This window comes from Panulirus ornatus, chromosome 51 (assembly GCF_036320965.1).
Source record: "Panulirus ornatus isolate Po-2019 chromosome 51, ASM3632096v1, whole genome shotgun sequence".
Lineage (NCBI taxonomy): Eukaryota > Metazoa > Arthropoda > Malacostraca > Decapoda > Palinuridae > Panulirus > Panulirus ornatus.
In genome coordinates, this window is record NC_092274.1 from 2141419 (window position 1) to 2165527 (window position 24109).

General features: G+C 37.1%; 1 protein-coding gene across 4 annotated transcripts in view; it reads left to right on the forward strand.

The window, feature by feature from the left end:
• Positions 1-23268, forward strand: part of retm (real-time) — a 118785-nt gene extending 95517 nt beyond the window's left edge. For 2 of the 4 annotated variants that reach the window (XM_071691790.1, XM_071691792.1), the window contains 6 exons: positions 2057-2188; positions 3208-3349; positions 4691-4827; positions 6882-6956; positions 13737-13894; positions 14447-23268. In XM_071691790.1, coding sequence (XP_071547891.1) covers positions 2057-2188; positions 3208-3349; positions 4691-4827; positions 6882-6956; positions 13737-13894; positions 14447-14543 — 741 coding nt within the window. In that variant the 3' untranslated portion in view covers positions 14544-23268. The remainder of the gene's footprint in view (positions 1-2056; positions 2189-3207; positions 3350-4690; positions 4828-6881; positions 6957-13736; positions 13895-14446) is intronic. The other 2 variants (XM_071691791.1, XM_071691793.1) reach the window with 1 other exon arrangement.
• Positions 23269-24109: the final 841 nt, after the last annotated feature.

The following is a 24109-nucleotide window of genomic DNA, read 5'->3' on the forward strand; positions in this document are numbered from 1 at the left end:
ATCAGGAAGGCAGTTTATAGAATTTTATTCATTAGGCCTGGTCTTATTAATACAGTTACAACTTCAAAAGTCAGGAAAGCCTTGGATATTATGTTGCATTTAATGCATGTAAGCTCTGAAGAATGAAAAACATTTTTTTTCTAAGATAGAGCCCCATAAGCAACAAGACAGTACCGATCCCCTAGAGGGTTAGAACCCTCTTATCAGTATGATGGGAATTTAACTGAATACACCACCATTCATCAACCACCTGACCTATGGTGTCCATTACTTATTTAAAATAATTTCTTAGCATCATTGACTGTCATGGCCACAATGTCACCTTCTTACTCAAGTTGGTGGTTCAAGTTTCCCACATTCCTCAGATGTGGCAGATTGTTGACATCTCCAATATGGGCACAACCAGATTTAGGAGGATAATTTTTGATAAAGAGGGAGATGAAGGAAGGGAAAGGAAAACAAATGCTCTTGGGGTTGTGCCTCAGAAAGGTTTTTATTTCTCCAAACTTACATATCTCCTATGGGCATTCAGGAGAAGTGTTTTGGGGGAAAGCTTACATGAACGACCAGGAACTTCAAGGGCAGAGAGGAAAAAAAAGAAGCATTAGTCTGGGATCCATACTGGATCACAACCCTACTGAAGTGAGGACCCCCACAAGTCTATAAGGGAGATCCACCATATTCATACTAAGGTAACCTGTGATAAAGGATTGGACACATGCCAGAGACTTCAGGGAAAGGTTCCAAAGGAGTGGTGTGGAAGAAACCACCACATTGACATTGTAGGCTCTAGCAGACAGTAACAGGTTGCTCATGCAGAACCATTTTTTTTTTTATACAGCCAGTGATACTTTGCTTAGAAATGAGAGAGTTAAGATATAATTTTGATATAGATATTCCATATTATCAGTGACTTTGACTTTCTTGACTGGAGCAGCTGTTTAAGGCTGTTCAGTCAGATTTCATTATTAGTAATGAACACAGACTCATTTAAAAATGCTTTTCATTAAATGAGGTAAATTACTTTTCCTTAAACAGGACATGGAATGATTTACCATTAGGAGTAGTGGAATGCAACACCATAGATATGTTTAAGATAGTCTTTACAAATGCTTTGCTTCAAGTCCATGACTGACTTTCTTTGCACCATTGTATGATGTTTAATGGTATTTTTCATCAAGTTCACTGCTAACCTTTTTACTGTAATCTCACTAAGCTCTAAGTTTCTGATCTCTTCCAGTATTGCAAACAGCCTCAAGAAAACCCACTGGGTTTTTATTTGGAAACTTTTGTATTTTCATTCTTTTGTCTCTCGTTGGTAAGCTGTTTCTGCTTTTATTGTCATATACAGTACCCAGACCTCAATTCTCTGCCTTGAAATACTAATCCATAAGCATAAATATAAGATGTTTGATTTGATATTCCTGATGTCCTTTTATTAGTGTTTTTCGTTATTTCACCTGTATCTTTTTGTGTACCCCATTGGTTGTTTTTTATTTTATTCTTTGCTTTTACTTAGTCTTCCTTGTGATCAGCTTTACTAACACTCTTTTTGTGTGTAATTACATGTTTTCAGTTATTTATTTGAATGTATCGGGAGGTATTTTTTTTCTTCCGATCATCTTCCATTTCCTAATCCCTCTCCTCTGTCAAGCAGTATATTTCTCAGTACTTATGGCATTTGCTTGTTTAACTCTCAGTTTATTCCAGGTATAGGTTGTGCTATATATATTTTGTTGCCTCCTGCTGGCCTTCCATGTTCCCTTTCCATTTCTTTCAGATGGTAGACATCACTCCCATCTTTCACTTTTCTGCTGTTGTCGGAATGCTTATTATAACATGTAAAGTGTTATTATGCCTAATCCTGATTAAGATATGTAACGGTGTGTTCATAGGCTTATTGATTTTCTTCTTGACGATAAAACATGATATACTACGTGGTCTTTATTAAAAGTAGTATGAAGTGTAAACATGCACAGATATGTAATAATTTGATTAGTAAAGTTCCTTTATGCACTTTTGTCAACAAAGTAGCAAATATGCTTGTGTTTTGCAGACTGTGGTTCATGAAGGTGGGTTAGTTCCAAAGAGCATGTACCAGCCTGGAGAAGAGGTGGATGGAACCAGGCAACACATTCCATTATCGGACCAGTCCATGTACCACTCCGTCTCCTTAGGTCGTGGTCAGGTATGTTGTCATCACTTTTCTACAAGAGAATGTCTCAACCAGTTAAATTGTTTCAGATGAATTTATTTGATTACTAATAGTGGTTGAATTCAGTTGTATAATGATAATTGAAAGTTCATTGCCTGTGAAATATTGTTTAGAGTTTCCTAACCTGAGCACATGCACAAGATACTCCCAGCCGTTACCCCACTCACCATGTCAATTCGATAAGATATTTAATGGAAGTCGTTTTATGTAAAGTATGATTAATGGCTGCGTGAAAAAGGTTTGTAAAGGAGACAATTTGAATCAATGCTGTTGCTGTCTTAATTACTCTTCCAGTTTATGACATAACCCACCTTGAGACAGCCTTTGTCCAGCATACTGTTTAAACCTCACAGTGTGAAGTACGTCTGCCTCATGAACATTTACAATGATCGAGAGTGCTTTTAAAGGAACAAATGGTTATGTTATTGAGGCATTTGCAGATGCCTTATATCGCTTACATCTCGAAAGAGCACGCGGCAAAATCCAAATGCCTCTTAGATTGTGATGGTGGAACACAGTGTATACTTCCAATACACCTTATCCTGCTATACTGTGATCAGATGTGGTATGGTAGAGATAACAAATGTTGGCCTGATATTGTTTTAGTCAACATCTAGAAAATGCACCATCCTTCATAGAGTAATGTCCTTCGTGTGTTGGTCGAACAGTAGTTCCTTCGTAATGGGTTGTAGCCGTATCTCCAAGTAACAGTCATTTATGCAGATATACTGTGTTCTTCATATGCCACCTATACCTTTTCAGTAAAATGTTAATATTTTCCTCAACTCTGTGGCATCATCTGTTAAACCACAGCTTTTTCTTTTCGGAGCATGTTTCCTGCTATGGCTGTCCGAATTGGATAGTGATGCCCATTACTTTCGTATAAAGCTTGTGTATCTCGATTTCTCTATGTTATCAGTCCATTTTTCTAGTGGACTTGAAGTTACTCTTTCTTTTTTGTTCATTTACACCATAATTTTTTATTTTCATAGGTGCATGAAGTGATACTGCTGATAGAAGATCCTGGCTCTGTCATCTGTTGGGACTTTGACGTGATGAAGAACGACGTGTCATTCTCTGTTCTACGTACCAAAGTTCCCATAACGCATCGACCAGAGCCACAATCTCCATCTGGTAAGAGCTTCCCGTTGTTGTGAATTAACTAAGATTTAGATATAGTATTTGTTGAATACGCTAAAGAATATGTACATATCAGTTATGTATATGTGAGGTGGAGAGGGATGTGTACCAAATTTTTTCACAAATGAGGCAGAATGAGAAAAGTATTGTGGAAAAGGCAATTTTTGTTTATCACTAAGAAGTATATTCAGATTCTCTTGCTTATATCAGTTATCTGTGAATACAATTAATATTTGAATTACAAGCGGTAGATCACAGTCACAGATTATCAGAATAAGTGTGATGGATTGTTAGAATTGTATGGTTTAACATGAGCCATTCTAGAATACTGTCATAACTCCATATTTATTGTGTGTATTAGAGGAATGCTGGTAAGCATGACTCATTGGGTTAAGGTGGATCATCTAGAATTATGAGGCTGATCTTTTCTTATGGTAATGGTTATTACATTTGTACAACGTATGGCAGATCTGTGGCATGTGCACCTGAGGTGGCATGTGAGAAAACTTTTTTGGTACTTACCATTCACTGCTGTCCCAAGGTCTGTGGGGCCTGGATGTGGATATGAAGTTTTGGTTTCGACGCATTACGCATAACAGGTAGAGACCGGGTGTGAACGAATGTGGGATTTTTTGTCTGTTTTCCTAGCGCTACCTCGCTGATTCAGGTGATAGACGAAGGCAAGCAAGTATGAATATGTACTTATTTATTATCCATGTATATTTATCATGTATGTATAAGTACAATAATGATAATCACAATATATATAATTATTGTTAGTATCAATATTTTGCTGCTCAGGATTGCTGTGAACATGCTATAGGTTTTTTCCATAAATTAGATCCACAATTTGAGCACATGCTCTCAAAAAGGTTTGCCAACCCTGTCCTAGAATGTCATACGTCGAATGTCAAAATTTCTGTCATTTCTTGCAACCTGGATCTTTTATTTCCACTTGTGAATAATTGCTAAGACCACTTCTAGTCTTTACTGGTATATATTTAATTCTCGTATTATCTACATGACTGCTACAGTACTTCATGTATGTGATATTCAGACCTGCCCAAAAATTTTTCTCAAAACATTTCAAGAATGAATAGATACTTTTGTTAATTGAAATGTTTTGGGAATTTTCAGTAAGCACCATCTACTCTGAATAGGAGTAGGTAGATAGAAATTGTCAACCATATTTTCATAACGTGAAGACTGATAAAATGTATTCTTGCTGGAATTTTGGTTCTTTCGCGCTTGTCTGATTTGTAATTTTGACGGACGTAGCACATTTCACCCTGCCATTAACAAGTAAGAAAATAATGCACAAAATCTTTCTTTTAGGAGCAATGGGTGTTATTGATGCTGTAATGGGTAGTGATGAACAGCACCGTTCAATAATTGAGAAGACTTGGCGGGAAGGTCACGAATACTTTCGCGTTGAACCTCAGCTCATCTGCCACGATGGAGAAAGCATACAGGTTGGTGAGGCTAGGAGATCTGTAGTTGAAGTCTGAAGGGCTTGGTACTTGTTTGGTTTATCTATTTTTGTAGAGAATACTGCACAGCCAACCTTTGTACTAGATTTCTGAGTTAGAAAATGAATTTACAGATATGAGGAGTTATGATTTGCATGGTAAGTATAGACCATATGGTACTTGAACTGAAGAGTTCATAAGTATTCCTCGTAAATGCTCGTAAACAAAATCTTTGGAGGAGAACGGTACAAGCTTTAATTGTACATGTAGATTCCCAATGAAAGTTTGAAATCTTATTGGTATCATAAGTAGAATATGCCTGTTCCTGTATCAGTTTTCGTAATTGTTCATAAATGTTAGAGCTTTGTAGGTCCATCATAGAAATTCTTCTTAAATGAATTCTCAACTGTCACTCCAGACTTTTCTAGTTTGTGTATTTTGGTAGAATAGTTTATCATTTTCCAATTTTCTCTAAACATATTGGAATCACAAATTTGTAACTTGCATTTGTGGGGTTGGTGATGGTAGAGACAGTAGTGTTTTTTACCCTAAAGCTGTGAATGTATATAACCTAAGGATTTTTTAAGACCTCAGATTTTCTGTATACTTTCTAACTTGTTGCAGATAGCTTTGCTTTGCCAAGCCTAAACCAAGACCCTCCCACTTGGAAACTTTTTGATATGCTTGTAGGTAAAGGTGTTAAAACTCTCAGGTAGACAACCATAACACCAGTTTGAATTGCACAGCATCATCGTTACTGTTCGTTTGAGGGTGGGTCGCTTTCTTTAGCTCTAATAACTACTGTGGTATGTAATCTTACAGAATTCAGTTAACCTCATGTCAGCAGCCTATAAAACAAACACTTTTGATATTATTATGATATGAAGAAATTGCCTATAATATAGATATTTCCAGCATTTTTTAAAGTATATTACCAAGAATATACCAGACTGAACTCCAGAATATTAATTGGTGCATAATTATTAGAAATTTTTCTTAAAATTTGTATTATCCTTTTCTGATTTACATAACACTTTCAGTTAATTGTATTTTCATAGGGGAAAAAAAAAAAGCATAGTTATCTTTTCGTAAAAGATACCTCAGAGCTCACAAAGAAGTTACAATGGCTTTTGCTAGTGAAAAAATGGTTTTCTTTGACCTGTCAGACCTCTCTTTATTACTTCGAATGAAATGTCCAGTTGTTTCAAAAGACTTCACAAGTTATAATATTTTTACAATGTAAACATAGAACCCTGGAGTAGGTTCATTATCTTTTTTTGATGAGAGAAATTAAAAGCTCCATATTTATTTTGCAAACATGTCATTATTGGCTTCATTCTGGATCATCACCATTGCATCAGGTATGTCATCTACCCAAACACCTGGAAGGTAGCATTGTTTACAGTGCAAATGGGAAAGACACAGGTATTAAAGTTATTGAAAAAGATTGATGAAAGTTGAAAGTCATTTTCTGCAAAAGGAAAGCTAGATTTTTAATAGCAGCAGTACCATCCAATATTTTAGCTTGATGTGTATTGTGTTTTGAGACAGATTAATATTATTATAATCGAAGGGCTACTACAAGTGACTTATGGTCACTTTAGTACTATGTGTTTGTATAGAAAAAAATTTCTTTATATAATAAAGTTAGCAAAGAGCATTAGTATCAGTTTTAATCACAAATCTAAGTGGATACACTAAGGCTGCATGTATTTAGTCAGTTTCCTTAAAAGTATAATCCTTTGAAACATGATGTAATTTTTCATTTATGAATTTAGTCACACATCATAGCTAAAGAATTTTTGTCCAAAAAGAATTACAAACGAGGTACAGTGGTTGGTTAACCGAATTCTGTATTAAGGTGCTGATGTAGTCCTTGTTAAGGGTAGCCTTCCAAATAGGCACTTGGATATGGGCTTGCTCGTCTTCTAGCTTTTTCAGATTTCTTTTTCATGTAAATGTCTTTGCTTGCCAACATAAATTTTGACTGTATCCATGTTTGTGTCTTCCTTCATCGTATTTCCCTTGTTTTGCATTTTCCCTTCCCCTTCTCCAAGTATCATGAGAGAGATGGGCACGAAACCTGCCGTATGGACCAGCAGCCAGTGTATCGTGAAGGAGAGAGCATACAGGTCAGATCTTACATCCCATCCTTGCCAAGATTTTTTGTAGTTGTATTCAAGATTGCTTGTTATGGAAATGACATTGGAAGAGGAAATTGAAGTATTTCTCTGCATCTTACCAATTTTTCATCTCGTAATACAAAAATGGCTGTAATACACACCAAATGAGACAGGAAGCAAAGCTGGAATTCAAAGAAATGCCCCAACTCCATCTTTACTCTCATCTCTTGAATGCTTTATTCATATTTGAGTTTACATAGTAGAGGAGTCAGGCTACATTTCCTATTATTTTTAGAATATTTTTAGCAAATGTATTTTCTACCATTGTTTTGACTACTTGTGTGTTTATGCTGGTTAGAGGATAGTATTTCATGGTTATCACAATGAAATGTTTACCATTTCTCTACATAGATATAAAATTAAGACTCTTACCCAGTTTGTCACATCAGATTAAAACTAACATCTGTTTACAATCTTTCTCACAACTTACTAAATTACGTCCACCCTGGTAACTAGTACATGGCTCTCAATAGTGAGTAAGATCTTTCAGCCCTTTCTGGCATCAAACCACAGCATTATGAGAAGTGAATGTAGATCTTTATGCATTAATTTTGTTATTCCTATTTAGTTATACAAGTTTTGTGACAAAAGAGCACATGAGAAGTATGCAGCTTAGGCCAAAGTTACTTGAACATCAATTTGGATTTTGTTATAAATAGCTTAAACTCTTTAAGTGCTCTTGCCATATTTGGACATTCTAATGGGAAGTGCCGAGAACATGTAAACAATTTTTTTCGTAGTCGATCGTCATTTCCTGCATTAGGAAGGTAGCACCGGGAACATACGAAGAAAGGCCACATCTCCTCACATCCATTCTCTTGGTGTCATGTGTAGTGCACTGAAACCATAGTTCCCTAGGCCCCACAGCCATTGCGATGGTTTACCCCCGACGCTTCATACTGTTGGCAGCTGACGAGGTGGATTGTTTCCATGAATCATGTTGTGCAGCATGTATAGAAAAACAATATTAATTTATTATTTATACATTCATTATACTTCATCGCCGTTTCCCACGTCAGCGAGTTGCCGCCAAGAAACGGGGAAAGAATGGCCCATCCACTCTTGTACACATATATATATACATAAATGCCCATACCTGCACATATACATACATACACATACTCAGACATATACATATATAGACATGTACGTGTTAAATGAAATTGTCTGAACTCCTACTGAATTGCGATTTCACCTTCATAACTATCATCACGGAGCAGTGATGTGGTGGGGTAGCAACAGGACTGGATGAAGGCAAGCAAGTATGAATATGTACATGTGTATATATGTATATGTCTGTGTATGTGTATTTATATGTTGATATGTCCGTGTATGGGCATTCATATATACACGCGTGTATAAGAGTGGATGGACCATTCTTCGTCAGTTTCCTAGCGCTGCTTCATTGACGCGGGAAAGAACGATTGAGTGTAATAAGAAAAATGATATATATAATGTTATATTGTTACATATGTATGTATATTTTTCAAGTACATATCAGTAGGTTTATGCTCTTTAGTTATAGATGTGGATGGCAAATGTCACCCACAACTCTGATTATTGCACAGAAAAATCCTCAAGCCTTTTACTAGACCACCCAAATGGGAAGATATTGCGTGCATGCTTCATGAAAGTTCAGAGGATGCACTGTACTTGTATGATTTTAATTTTTCACCCCATATCTGAACAGACCTATTCTTTCTAGAGGCATATATAGATTGCTCATGTCACCACATTTCTGATTAGCCTATGAAATTGCTTGAAGCCTCTTCAGTTACCCACAGATCACCTTTTGGGGGTAAGACATTGCACATTGCCCTACCTTCCTGATATTGCTGGGTACATTGTTTTGTTTAAAAAGGTGAGGCCATGCCAAGGTTTCAGTGCATATGATGTGCTAGGTGTAATAACTTTGGCAGTTGAATGGTTCATTGTATTGTAATGTTTCAGTTGTGTTATATTGCCCATTCTAGGGAGACACTTTTCTTAACCAGGGCCAACACTTAGAGTTGAATACACTCAGAATCCTGAGAAATGGGAAAAATTGGCACAGTCTGATGAGAGATACATTTATAAAGTGGGACATCATAGACAATTTTATTGGAAATTGGTGTTGCATTCTCTTGATTCATTTTTATGTTTCTTTACAATTTTATGCATTTTACGTCATAATTCACTTCAAAATAGTTTTCAAGAGCAACTTTTCCCAGTGTTGCTCATTATATATCTGTTCACATCTAACTGGAGTGTAAAGGTAGCTCCTAGCTTTGAACACAACATACTAATTCTAATGAGCAACTAGATTTACAATTCTTGACATGTGAAACATGTCCATCGCACAGCTTTGTTTTAAATTTAAGATTAATTTGCTTTGTAAACAGATGTTAGCCATTATATGATGTAATTGCATTGTGTTGCTAATATAGGATCAAGCATGCTGTTAATACTGAATGAAAATATTCCTGATAGTCATGCCCATGCACTTGATGATTGTAAACTATGTAAATCCTTTGTTGATTCCTTATAATTTATAAATAATATTTTTCCTGTCTTGTCTTTACAACCAAATACCATCTTGTATGGTACCAGTGATAATTAAAGCTTTAGCAGCTTCTTTTGCTCTTGTATATTGCCCTATCTTCATGTGGCAATTCTTTCAAGGAAATTTTTCTACGTTTGGTATGCATTTACGTATGCGGCCATTCCGATAAATTTTGATTTGTCAGTTCATTAACTTTGCTTCTTTTGAATCACTTCCAGTACCATAATTGACACTCATTAAATCACCAAGTGAGACTAAAATTTCCCATTTGCAAAGAAAGCATATGTTGCACAGTATCATAAATAATGTGTCCAGCAGCATTATCTTAAATAGTTTTACATTAGATCAACTCACTGTTGCAGGTATCCATCTCTTTTATAGTTTCTGTGTTCTCTCTGCCCCTCAAACTATGACATGATATATCTGCTTGATAGATGTATCCATTGCCATTCTTTGCATCTTCTAAAGATATTATCCTCTCTCTTACATCTTCAGTCCTTATCTGTTATCTTAATCCCAACAATATGGTAAAAAAATAGTATCAAGGCTCTATAATGTAACCAATGATTATATGGAATATTGCGCAAAATGAGTAATATTTTTCCTCTCCAAACGTAGAAAAATTAAGGTATTTTATCCTTATGTCAAAGTTGAGAGAATTCCTACATCATATTTAAAGCTTTTTTGCACATATTCTTCCCATTCACCATAGTTTTCACAGCATCTCCTATTCTCTTCCCTTTCTTGGCTCAGTTCCTAGCTTCAGTTTGTCTATTGCCATCATTCTTAGTCATCATTCTTAAACAGTGAAAGCAATTAAAAGTTCTAATTCTTCATATGTACTAACATTGCTTTGAGACAGCCCATCCCCTTTGAAAAAAGAATTTTGGCCCAACTCACATTTTCATTTAATGTTTTTCTTCTTCGCACTCCTTGAAGGTAACCTACCATTCTTTCTGACTTATTTCCTGATTCATCACCTGCAGCCAATGACTGTGGTCACATCCTGTCTTCCACCATGGGTTAGCCATACACCACAGTTATCATTTCGCTCTCTTATCTCGTGTAATGTCCTAACCATAAGATCTCATAACAATATGATTACTTGTTACAGCTTGAAACTTTTCCTCATTTGCTGTAAAGCACTCAATCATACAACCATTTACTCTCTTACACTTATTATTCGATATTCAATTTATTATAATTGATAGTATTATTATTATTATTATTGTCATTATTATACTTTACACTTAGTCGCTGTCTCCCACGTTAGCGAGGTAGCACAAGGAAACAGACAAAAGAGTGGTCCAGCCCACCCACATACACATTTTTGTACATAGACGGCCACACACGCACATATACATACCCATGCATTTCAACGTATACATACACAGACATAGAGATATTAGTAGACACAGACATGAGTGTGAACGGATGTGGCCTCTGTTGTCTTTTTCTAGCTATACCTCGCACACATTTATCCCTGGAGATAGGGGACTAAGAATACTTCCCACGTATTCCCTGCGTGTCGTAAAAGGCGACTAAAAGGGGAGGGAGCGGGTGGCTGGAAATCCTCCCCTCTCGTTTTTTTGTTATTTTCCAAAACAAGGAACGGAGAAGGGGGCCAGGTGAGAATATTCCCTCTAAGGCCCAGTCCTCTGTTCTTAACGCTACCTCGCTAATGCGGGAAATGGCGAATAGTTTGAAAAAAAAAAAAAAACTCGCACACATGTGGGTGGAGGGGGTTTTCATTTCATGTGTGGCGGGATGGTGACTGGAATGAATAAAGGCAAACAGTATGAATTATGTATATGTCTCTGTGTGTATATGTACGTATATACATACCCATACATCTCAACGTATACATACATATACACACACAGACATATATACACATGTGCATAATTCATACTGTCTGCCTTTATTCATTCCCATCGCCACCCCGTCACACATGAAATAACAACCCCCTCCCCTCCACATGTGCGCGAGGTAGCGCTAGGAAAAGACAACAAAGGCCACATTCGTTCACACTCAGTCTCTAGCTGTCATGTAATAATGCACTGAAACCACAGTTCCCTTTCCACATCCAGGCCCCACAGAACTTTCCATGGTTTACCCTAGACGCTTCACATGCCCTGGTTCCATCCATTGACAGCACTTTGACCCCGATATACCACATCATTCCAATTTACTCTATTCCTTGCACGCCTTTCACCCTCCTGCATGTTCAGGCCCCAATCACTCAGAATCTTCTTCACTCCATCTTTCCACCTCCAATATGGTCTCCCACTTCTCCTCATTCCCTCCAACTCTGACACATATATCCTCTTGGTCAATCTTTCCTCACTCATTCTCTCCATGTGACCAAACCATTTCAAAAGACCCTCTTCTGCTCCCTCAACCACGCTCTTTTTATTACCACACATCTCTCTTACCCTATTATCACTTACTTGATCATATTATCACTTACTTGATCAAACCACCTCGCACCACATATTGTCCTCAAACATCTCATTTCCTGTACATCCACCCTCCTCTGCACAACTATCTATAGCCCATGCCTCGCAACCATATAACATTGTTGGAACCACCATTCCTTTAAACATACCCATTTTTGCTTTCCGAGATAACGTTCTCGACTTCCACACGTTCTTCAACGCTCCTAGAACTTTGGCCCGCTCCCCCACCCTATGATTCACTTCCACTTCCATGGTTCCATCCTCTGCCAATTCCACTCCCAGATATCTAAAACACTTCATTTTCTCCAGTTTTTCTCCATTCAAACTTACATCCCAATTATTATTAATATTATGAATATTATCATTATGTTTCTATATGATTTTTAAGTGATAGTTGGGTAATAAGTTTGGTATCCTTGCCCCTTTTTGTTTGCCTGGTGGGCAGAAGAGCTTGGTTTTGCAAATAGTCCCCTCAAAAAGGTGCCTATGGCCTTAGAAGAAAATTACATGCCTTTAACCACTGTCAATGAGAGATGCATGTTTGTTGAGTGAAATGTGAGAGGTATATACAATACATGTAAGAAGATGGAAATTAAAAGAGTGTGGTTGAGAGAGCAGATGATGATGTGTTGAGATGGTTTGGACATATGGTGAGAATGAGTGAGGAAAGATTGACAAAGAGAATATATGTGTCAGAGGTGGAGGGAAGAAGGAGAATGGCCTAAACATACAGGAGGGTGAAGGGCGTGCAAGGACTAGAGTGAGTTGGAACGACATGGTGTACCGGGGTCGAACCAGGGCATGTGAAATGTCTGGTCTAAACCATGGAAAGGTCTGTAGGGCCTTGATGTGGATATGGAGCTGTGGTTTCAGTGCATTACACGTGACAGCTAGAGACTGAGTGTGAACGAACGTGGCCTTTTTTGTGTGTGTTCCTGGTGCTACCTCACTGAAGCAGGGGGTAGCGATGGTGTTTCCAATGGGGTGGTGTAGCGCAGGGAATGGATGAAGGTCAGAAAGTATGAATATGTACTTGTGTATATATGTATATGTGTGTGTATATATACATGTGTATATTTATATGTATGTATATGTGTATGTATGGTTATTTTTGTATCTGTATGTGAGTGGATGGGCCATTCTTTTTCTGTTTCCTAGTGCTACTTCACTGACACGCGAAATAGCAATCAAGTATAATGATAATAATGTTAGAAATAATGCATTGATAAGATGGCTGTGAAGGGCATTCAATTGCCTGTGTTGTGTTAGCTAACATAAAAAAAATTGTGCATTGTTGCACCTCATGCAAGAACCAGACAACAGAGCCTAGGTAAACCTTCAGTGAATGAAAGAAAATTTTTAAGGACTTGGTATCCTGCAAGACTGATGATTACCTTGGATTGCATATATGTATTTGTAAAACTTACCTTCAGTTACAGTTTGAGGCAAATGAAATTTTTTTTTAAGATTCTTAGATAATGCACTCAATATTCTAAACACTTTAATGTGTGTCATACAGGTAGTAGTCTAAGAATTAATAGGTTAAACAGGTATTTCTAATGTATTGCATCATAAAAGATCCTGGTTGAAAATAGATGGATTATTGTTGGATTGCTTTTATTATCATTATTTTTGAATGAGAATCATGACAGGTAATGAGTGGAAATTAAGCAGTTTAATGTACATATGAAAGCTGGGGTGATTCTTATCTACTATTCTCGATTTCAGGGTTCTCATGTGACATCACACATGGGCACTTATATACTGCAGTGGCGTTACTATGAATCCACCCAGCACACATCCCCACTTGATATAATTGATTCCATAACAGCACATAAATCCAAGATTATGTACTATTATGAGACACTCAAGTCAGCTGACTACAGGTAAGGATGTGAAAAAAAGTGTTTAACTTTTCTAGATACTTTTTAAACCAGCCTGATGTGCCCTGCTGAATTGGGTAATATCTCTTAATGCATAATTTGTAAGCCTTAATAAGAGAAGTTATATTATGTCAGATGTTTCTTCAGTTATTTGATTAAAAGACAAAGTGACTGTGTTAACGCTTTAGGTGATGGAGGTTTAAGTTTGACATATTTTATTTGAAAAGTGCAGAGAATGCATATGCACATTTTCAGATTTTTTAGCCACCTGTTCAGTGTAGAGTCATATGTAGAGATGCCATATGTCACTCAGAGATCTAATTAGCCTATTGAAAAATCCACCAGAAAACCTCTACTTCAGTTTTAGTTTCCCAAAGAAGGAATAAAGAATGGGGCCCTCGTGAGTATTTTTCGCTCTAAGGCGCAGTCATCTTTTCTTGGAGCTAGCTAACGAGCCGGGGCACTGGCGAAAATGTACGAAAATGATTTATTATTATTAGTTGTAGTACTAGTAGGAAACAGAATTGTTTTAACTCCAGTTATATGTTTTTCCAGGGGCTCCATGACTAGCCTGCAATCATGCCAGAGTGGTTTCTCCTCCCTCTCATCCAACACCAACAAGTCTGCGACTTCTTCCTGCCCATCTCGCTGACCCTAGTTTTCCTTATTAGTCTTAATTTGTATCCTTGTCAGGATCCCTGTTATTCCTGTATATCTGCTTTGCTGCTGGAGAGTTATGAAATATTGAAAATGCCCAAGGACAGCTTGGTACAGATGTATCATTCAGACTTGATCTCTGTGAGCTGGGTTTGATTTCACAGTTGAGTAGAATTGGCAGGCTGTAGTGTGTTAATAGTATGCTTATTTAATCTTTAATGCCAAGGCTCTAGACTACCTAATACCTCAATCAAGAAGCTGCCTTCTCATTCTGTGGAATGGCATGGTAAATATTAATTTGAGCTACAATTTTTCATGTTAACCTGCAAAAGCATTGAGCTTCACTTTGATTTTTCAGATTGATAGAATCTTGATGCATTCATGTGATAGGAATGTTTGTCTTGATTTGAATGAGTACAAGAAACTCCTTTCACCTCTTTTTTGTTGAATATCCTCACTTTGCTGTTCTTTGAAAAAGGGAACAGCAAGTAATTTTTTAATCCAGTAATTTGCACAGAAACCCCACGATGAAACTACATTAATGAATATAGCTGCGCCGTAACTGTTCTGTTTTAAAGATTAATTCAGACCAAATTTATATGATAGTAGAGGGTTTTTAAGGTTAGCATTTTATATTTGTGTTAATCCTGTATGATTTGAAGTTAGTATGAAAGAAAAACGTTGTGGACCTCCACAGTGTAGAGTACTGGTGGGATGTGGCCATTACAAAATACTTTGTAACAAAACTGGAGTAATATAAAGATCAGGTGGGTAGATCAGCTAAGTGATACATTAGGCAGCTTATCATTAGCCGAATTAATCGGACATCTAGCTCACGGACACCTTCGTTAAGATGGCGTACCGACACGAGTATAACTTCGTCATGGCCGGCGACTCGCGTCGTTCAGCGGCGCGGCACAAGACATCGTTCTCGTGGTCATCGAGCGGAAATAGTATAACCGTTGCTTCATAAATGTACATACGTATCTGACGTGCAGAAATTCCCATGTTTTTCTGGGTGACGAAATTTTTATTCCGTTATAAATTTTTTGAAATGTCTAAATATACTACTATAATTCTTTGATTTAATAGTGATATACAAGAAATGCTATTTTTGAAGATTTTACATAAGAAGAATCCCTCCGGAATACCTCTCAGCGTATACCTCTATACTGAGCTTTTTTCATACACTTTAATGTACAAGCATAATTTTCCGTATATATTTTCAGTCAAAAGTGCGAGAACCGATCTATCGTAGCTTCTCAGTGGTGATATTTGGTTCGTACGATCAGAATTATAACTTCTCAATAAATGATATTTGCTCAAGTTTATGGTACAATAAAATTACTACAAATATACCATAGATATAAGAGAGATAGAGTTTAATCTATGGGTGATAATGGAGAGCCAGTTATATCAGCCTACAAAAGTGAGGATAAAGGACAATAAAGTGGCATTTTTCTTGCTCTTGAGATACTCAGTTTTAGTACTTCAGAGTGTATTTTTATCTCTCGAGACAGAAGAATGAGATGCGATAAAAAACGGTAGGATGCACGACGGTAGAGGAGAAATTGTATCGAGTGCTACACGTGATAATAGGACGTACGGTCATAGAGGATAAACTGTATGGAGTACCTAAATCCGCTAATTTATTTTGATAAGTGCTCAGCAGCTAATTGGCCAGCTTGTAATATGTGTATTCAAGAGTTCAAAGGGATTCATCAAGTATCTATCAAGTAGGTTTGATGCTTGAGAATTATATAGGGCCTCTGTAGGCGAGTCATGGATTTGTTCACTCAGTTCAGGAGGAGGAGCCTCTGCACGTCTTCCACGCAGATTACGTGACTCGTGGCACCTACAGAACTATTCCTCGTATAGTTAACGTGTACAGGTAGTAAATGTTATATAATGTTACATCAGAGAAATTCCATATATTTTGAAACATATTGTTGTTGATAGCATAGGGCATCACATAGTTGGAATATTTTGCTTCCTCTACGTGCACATACTGCAGCAGCTATCCGTATGCGTCCGTGTGTAAACGTACGTCGTCGAAAGTCGGTGCGGAGCACCGAAGTCCATTTTGTAGCGTAATGATTCCCCAGTGAAACATCCCAGAGTGTATGAGGTGTACAAGTGTCTATGCACATTACCTTGCAGACAGTACTTTAGAGTTAGTATCCAGCCGGGTTACGCGGAGTTGCAGCCGTGCACAGCGTTGCAGTTCCTCCCAAACTGATAATGCTGGTGCTGTCATCCTGCTGTGATGGTTCAGGATTGTCTATAAGACTAGATAATATGATGTTCAGTTGCCAAAACCTATGTTGTATATATCTAGATGTCTTGCTACTGTACTGTCTCTTGGTAGTATAAGATTCAGTCTAGTCTGACCATAATTTATAGACATGTTGTCTGATATGTATATTGCTGACATTTGTAGGTAATGTATAATATATAATGTATTATCTCATATGAAATAGGAATCTGCAATACAGTAGTTACTTTTTTACAGTGCTTTTGATGCTGCTAGATTTTATCCAAAGTTCCACTTAATTTATAAAAAGAATTCTCATATAAAAGACTGTATCGTGAACAGGGGCATTTCTACTGGCACACACACCGAACATTGCCTCGTCACCTGCTACATAAAGTAGAATATACACCGTAAGGCATGAAAAGAATTACTGGAATGATTTTGATGCACCATAAGTTAACCATGAGCTTGAATGTGCTTTATCATAGTGGGGCAACCTAACAGTAGTACAGAAAGAACTCATTCTCTCTAGCATAATACTGACGGAGGAGAGTGTCGTCGCTCGCTGTAGGATACGAGATCGTGCCAAGAGCAGCCTCCGAATCATAGAATAGACTCTTTGGTTTGCTAAAGGATACTTACCATAGAAAATTATTAGATAGAACACACTTTGGTACCATGGCAAATACATGGACTCTGTAAAATGTTTTCTCTTCATCTTATGAACAGTTTGTGTTAGACAAGGTCAGATGTGTGGTGTCTAAATGCCTCTGATCAGGATAATTGATCAATCACTATAGGTTTTAAAACTTATGAAAAAATTTGTGGTCAAGTGGCAGATCCTTCTCTTTTGTGTGGAATATTAAGAGTTATAGCCAGGTACTGAATTGTATGTATGTATACATTGTGCATATTTTGTACAGTATATAATTGTATGTATATATGTGCATTACACATAACAGCTGGAGAATGGATGTGAGTGGACGTGGCCTTTCTCTGTCTATTCCCGGTGACATCTCGCTAACATGAGAAACGTTGATCAAGTATGAAATATGTACAGGTGTTATCAACTTTTGTCTGCTTGAGGGTAGACCACAAATGAAAAGTGACCTTTGGTAAGGCTTTATCATTTGTTAGTACAGTCTCATCAAAGAACTTGTCACTCCAGATGATTCTGTTTTCCCTGCAACAGGAAGTATCACAGCCTTGAGTCGGTGGAGCATTTAATTGAAATGTATGTACGACAAGTGGTACATGGCTCTGGATGTTTAAGGTTACAAGTGAAAAGTTACCTTTGGGAAGGCCATATCATTATCAGTTGTGTAGGGAGAGTACAATCTCATTGAGGAACTGCTCGCTTCGAAGGAGTCTATCCTGTCCCTTTTACATCTTTGAGTTTGCCTTGGAGCTGCTGAATGTCTAAAGAAAGGGCTTTGGGGTAATTATGAAAATTGTCTATAGTGTTACACCATGAGTGAGAAGCCAGCTTTGGCAAGGATTTATCATTGTCAGTGGACAAAAAGTAGGCTCGTATAGGAACTCATCACTCGGAAAGAGTACATCACGTGCTTGCTCGTGCTTAGACTGCTGCCACTAAGGTGCAGCAGCCCGATGAAAGGAGTGTTGTAGCCGTACAATTAACTACGTGCTATTTTGTGTTTTTATGCATTATCCAGTGGGATGTGGGAGGAGGAAGAATACTAATCATGTACCTCCTGTTTGTCATAGAAGATGAATTTGTTGGGCTGGAAATCCTTCCCTTCTTAATCCAAAAGAAAGAGCAGAGGAAGGAGGTAAGGAAAGATTTTTCTGTTAAGGCTCAGTCATAGATATTACCCTGTAAAGGTGGGAAAGAATGAGCAGAAGTGAAAGAAAGATCGTCATATAGAATCCCAGGACCCCTTTTATGGGCTCCTGCAGTTTCAAGGCTGCATTACAATCAGTGGCATGGATATAACTGACCACTTTTAAATGAAAAGTTTCTCAGGGAGGGTATATTCCTTTTTATCCATTGACTATAATACAACTTGGACAAACAGTTTGGTTTCAGGAGTGGTAGAGGATATGGGGGTTAGACATTTGCTCTGAACTATGTGCATTAGAAATACTTTGAGATACGTAAGGACTTGTACGAGCTGTTTATGGATGCAAAGAAAATGTCTGATAGGGTTGGTAGGGATGCTTTGTGAGAAGCATTGGTATGTGTGTGAATAGCAAGTGAGGAGAGCGAGTAGTTCCAGGTGAAGGTGGGTGTGCGATGTCAACAGGGGACGACTTGCTGTCAGTGGATTGAACTAGAGCACATGAAGCGGTCTTGGAAAACCAAAGAAAGGCCTGGTTGTTGATAGGGAGCTGTGGTTTTGGTGCATTAAACAGAACAGCTAGAGAGTGGATGTGAATAAATGAGGGTATTTCTTCATCTGCTACCGGCACTGTCATAGGAAATGGCAGACACGTGTAAAACTCTTTTCCCATACCATACAAATGAGTAATTGGAAATAGTCGAGTATGCACACCTAACAAACTCCCTCCCCATACAGTATAAGTAATTACATGTGGTTAATTACACACACACTCACATGTTGTATTTCCTTTCTGTTCTGGGATCCACTTTTGTGGGGCTCCTACTGCATTCATGAAGCCAGTCATCTCCATCAGGTGGGATCACAGATCTACAAGTATGATGTGTTTGTGTCTTTGTAGGATGATCCACAGAGAATGGAGGAGTAAATGTTTGATGTCATAAGAGTGAGAGTTGTAATTTTAATGAATTTATATTTTAGTAATGTCATTTGTTGTAATTGTAGGTTGTTGAAGTGTAAAACAGGGGTAATTTATTTTTATGTTTATTTTGGAGTAATGACTGGTTATGGAATATTTTGGTTCAGAAGGGTCTTGTGGTGTTGCATGGAACTGATTACTGAGCATTTTCAGATTGTATTGGAATGATTTTTGTTGAATATTTATGGTTGCTTGGCACCTAATGATTGTTTGGAATGCTCTGTTGTGTGTGAATTGCTATATTGATTCAGACAGTTTGGCTGAAAATACAGGTGAGGTATGTCTGTGTGTAATTACCTATTTATACCAAAAGGTGAATTTCATGATTGTGGAGCCCCAACCCTTGATCATTTTCAAATTTGTGCATTTTTGTGTGCTGTTCACATTCACCGTGTCTTCATTTATTTTCTTACATTCATCCGTACACCGTAATACTATTTTTTCTCGTGTTTTCTAATAAGATTTAACCATATTTCATTTTATGTCCTGTTGTTGTTCTGATTTAATTATAATGGGGCCCCATCTCTCTAAAATTCTCTGCTATATTAGATCTTTCAAAATTTCGGTATGCTTTCTGCATTCACCCTGGCTTGATTCATTTTTTTACCATTCATCCACCATCCTTCTACAAACATGAATACTTCTTCACATTGTTTGAAATAAGTTTTGACTTTATTTCATGTTATGTCATTTATTTTTTCTATCCCTACAGATTTAGAAGTTTACAATCTATATCATGAGGCTGTTCTAGAAATGTAAAAGTTGTGATCCTTGCTCTCCACTCTTCCTATGTTGGTAGATTTAAGACATTTATCCTTTCCCTGTAACTTGATTTTGGTATTATCATTGTTGCCTTCCTTTGGACCTTATGTGATTACTGTTTGTTTGCATTGGGGAGAGAGTTTTACACTGTAAGGGTTATACATATGTATCATGTCTGTACTCCTATACACCCTAGCTTATGTGGTGCCAGTGTGTATGTGTGTACTTACCTATTTGTGTATTGAGGGGAGATAGTCCAATTTTTTTTTTCAGACTTGATCACCGTTTTCCACGTTAAGCCCCATAATTTGAGCTTTCATTACGTGTGCTGATACTTTGCCATTAAGCAGGTTCAGCTTTTGTGGCTCTCCACAGGAAAATTTAATATTAGTAATAAAGAGTTGTGTGAGGTACATGGTGTTAAATGTTCTGTGCAAGATGAGAGATCCATGTGTATGTGAAGCAGAAAGAAAAGACAGCAACCTGGGCCAGGAAAGGTAACATGATAGCCACTGTAGTGCTGGCTCACTTTGGTGCTGTTTCTGATCTTCCTGGTACCCAGGTGGCAGCACCTTCTCGGTCGGTATCAGCGTGACACCTGTTACCTGCGTGCAAATATTGTTTGTTTGTCGCGGGAGATTTTTGTGTTGTCACATCTCTTAACTTTGAACCATGTCCCTACTCCTGTATATGTTTACACTCACCCCAGCTTAAGGTATGCGAGTGTAGTTGTGTGTTTGTATAGTACAGAGCTCAAATTCTCCAATAGTGTAAGCCTGTCTCTTAAAGTTTGTTTAATCTCATACAACATTGTATATCCTTTCAAACTCATAATACACTTGCCCAAATCCAGAGTGTAGCCTTCCAAAGCTGGACTATTTTGTCTCGTCGATTGCAGTACTGGGACAAAATGTCCATAGCCATGTTTGGCACATTGTTTTCATCCTGTAAGAAGGACAAATCCCATATGCCAACAGGTTTTCAAAATGGCTAGGTCCTGGTGGCTCTGGTATTCAGGTTTTATGGGTATAGAAGGATATACATAGGTAGATATGGGAAAGAAATGGATATGTGTATGTGATTACTATTTGTGATTGTTAGGTGTACATTACAGGAGGAATTTTACTCTCGCATTGACCCATCTCCAAAAGTTGCGTATTTTCACCATTTCTTTACCTCTGTGTTTGTACATTGACATCCACCCAGCATAAGCCAGCTACCAATTTATGGAGCAGCACCAAGGGAATTATGAGCATGCAGTTTGAGTGTGGGCCCATGCAGACTCAGGGTCATTAACACTAACCCATAAGTATGCCACGTTATGTGTGTTTGATTAACCTACTTTTTCAAAGCAGGTAAGGACTTGTCCACATAGGATCCATTCTCTTATGTATTTACATTTGTTTGTGTGTGTGAGCGATTGGCTGTTTGTACACATATATATGTATGAGCTTGAATGGATGAAGGCAAGCAAGTTTGAATATTTGCATGTGCACATATGTACATGTCTGTGTATGTATATGTTCATACATATATATATATAGGTATATGTGCACGTATGGGCGTTTATGTATATATATGTGCATACGAGTGGATGGGCCATTCTTCGTCTGTTTCCTGGCGCTACCTCGCCGACGCGGGAAACCGATCATGTACAATAAAAAATATATATGTGCGTGATAAAGCTACTTTGATATCCATAAACACTGTACCAAAACCCTGGTGATGGTACAGTTATAGTAGATAATTTTTATCAGCATTCAGTATTGAAAGTTAAAAGTGCATTAACATTTTTGCCTTTAATATGACGGTGAATATCATCACCAGTTTATATTGTTTGCTAAAGTACAGAATCTACAAAAAGAAAATCTCTCACAACCTTGCAGTTGATGGCATGCACTGCCTTTTTTCATGTTTGTTTTCATTGAGGTTGAATTTCCCTTAATGATGTTTTTAGCTGGTGCCTGAGCCATCTAGTTAAATGTGTGAGAGTCTGAATTCAGATCAGTGCAGTTTGAAATTATTGCACAAGATGAAGGGAATGATGAAGCACCTATTATACAACATATCAGAATGACTAGCCATAATTCCATATTTGATTCCTGCTGTTAAATACAAAATTATGGGATGGTGATGCATTGTTGCCTTTTATTATAACAGTGCAGTGTTTGTTAATGAGCAATAAAAGTATCAAATTGTATATCTGATAGGTCAATTTTAGTGTTAGATATATATAAGGCATTATTTGAAATGTTTGACAAATGAATCTTATGTATTGCAATTTTTGTTGAGTTTTTGACAGCAATGAATAAAGGTACTAGAATCCAGATAACACTTCCTTAAGTTTATTAAGGTTGTGAATTTTACTTTCAAGATGAAATCCTTGAAAACTGATGTAATGGCTATGTATATTGTATGCATTTAATTTTTAAGTTTTTCTCTAGTTTCACCTCCCTAAGCTCATCTTCTGTTATTAAAGTTCTTTAGAGAAGCAACATTATGGTCCATGTTAGTCAGACTATGTTGAATATAGTGAAGTAATTGGCTGTTATTTCTAATGAAATACTGAGCTTCACTTATAATAGGAAATGAACTGATTTTTTAAAAGAATACCTATGTTTATTCTTTATATGTAAAAATATTTAGGGGAGTTTATTTACCAGAATCCAGTTGATAAGTGTATTTTTTATTAGCAGATTCACAGTCATGTGCTAAATACGTGTGCAATTTTAGTAATACTGCTTATAAACAAATAAATTGTTTGCTTCATATTTTATCTGGATTTCAAAATGTAAAGAACAAAGCTGTAAATAACAATATGATTTTTGCCTGACTGATGTACTTATCAGGGTGATAGTATGTAGTGGAACCTGTGCTCTAGTAATGGGATAAGTAAAAGATAATATAATATAAAAGATACCAACTCGGGCTTTCTTTTCCTACCCTAAAGAAATATTTCAAGAATAAATGTTTTTTCTAACCTTTCAGACATTCAGTGTTTACCATAACTGCCCTTAGTTACAGGAGAGTGTGCAGAACACAGCATCTTCCTGAAAATGATGGGCTACACATCAGTAGGCTGTTAAAATTTGTTCTCAAAAGTCCTAGAGGAAGTTATGGCAAAAGTTTCCAGTGTGTTGCTGCTCTCCAATTGGAATACTCGCAACACTTTTGAGAAGTAGCATGCCAGTCATGAAGTACCCATTCTGCCAAGGTTGATTAAATAGGACAATGATTTCTCAATTGCCCATACCTGACTGTAAGCCCTCCTAGTATTCATGTTCATCTTTTAGTATCCTTTCTTATCTTATATAAGTACCTGTCAGGTTGATATTGTAATGAGGCTGAACCCATTATGTCCATCTTAGCACTTCTATACTTTATTATTCTCCTAAATCATTTTGGTGAGTATTTTGGGTTGAAAAATCGATTTATTTTTTATTTTGTTGTGGATATCACCAACAACAAATGAATTTCAGCTCCCATCTTCCCACTATGCGTCGTTTTAATGTAATTTTCAGACCATGAACCTCATTCCGGTAGTATCTTCCAATATATTAATTTTTAAGATTACTGGGTTGGATAGATAGTCTATAATACTGGAAAAACTTTACTAATGGTCCATAATTAAAAGTGTTCGTGAGTTTTGTATACCATTGAAATCGATGCTACGAGTATTTGCGGATTATAATTTTATTGAAATGGCTTTACTTTGAGGTTATCATGGTGAAATAATATATCTACGCTTGCAGCATCGTAAAGTA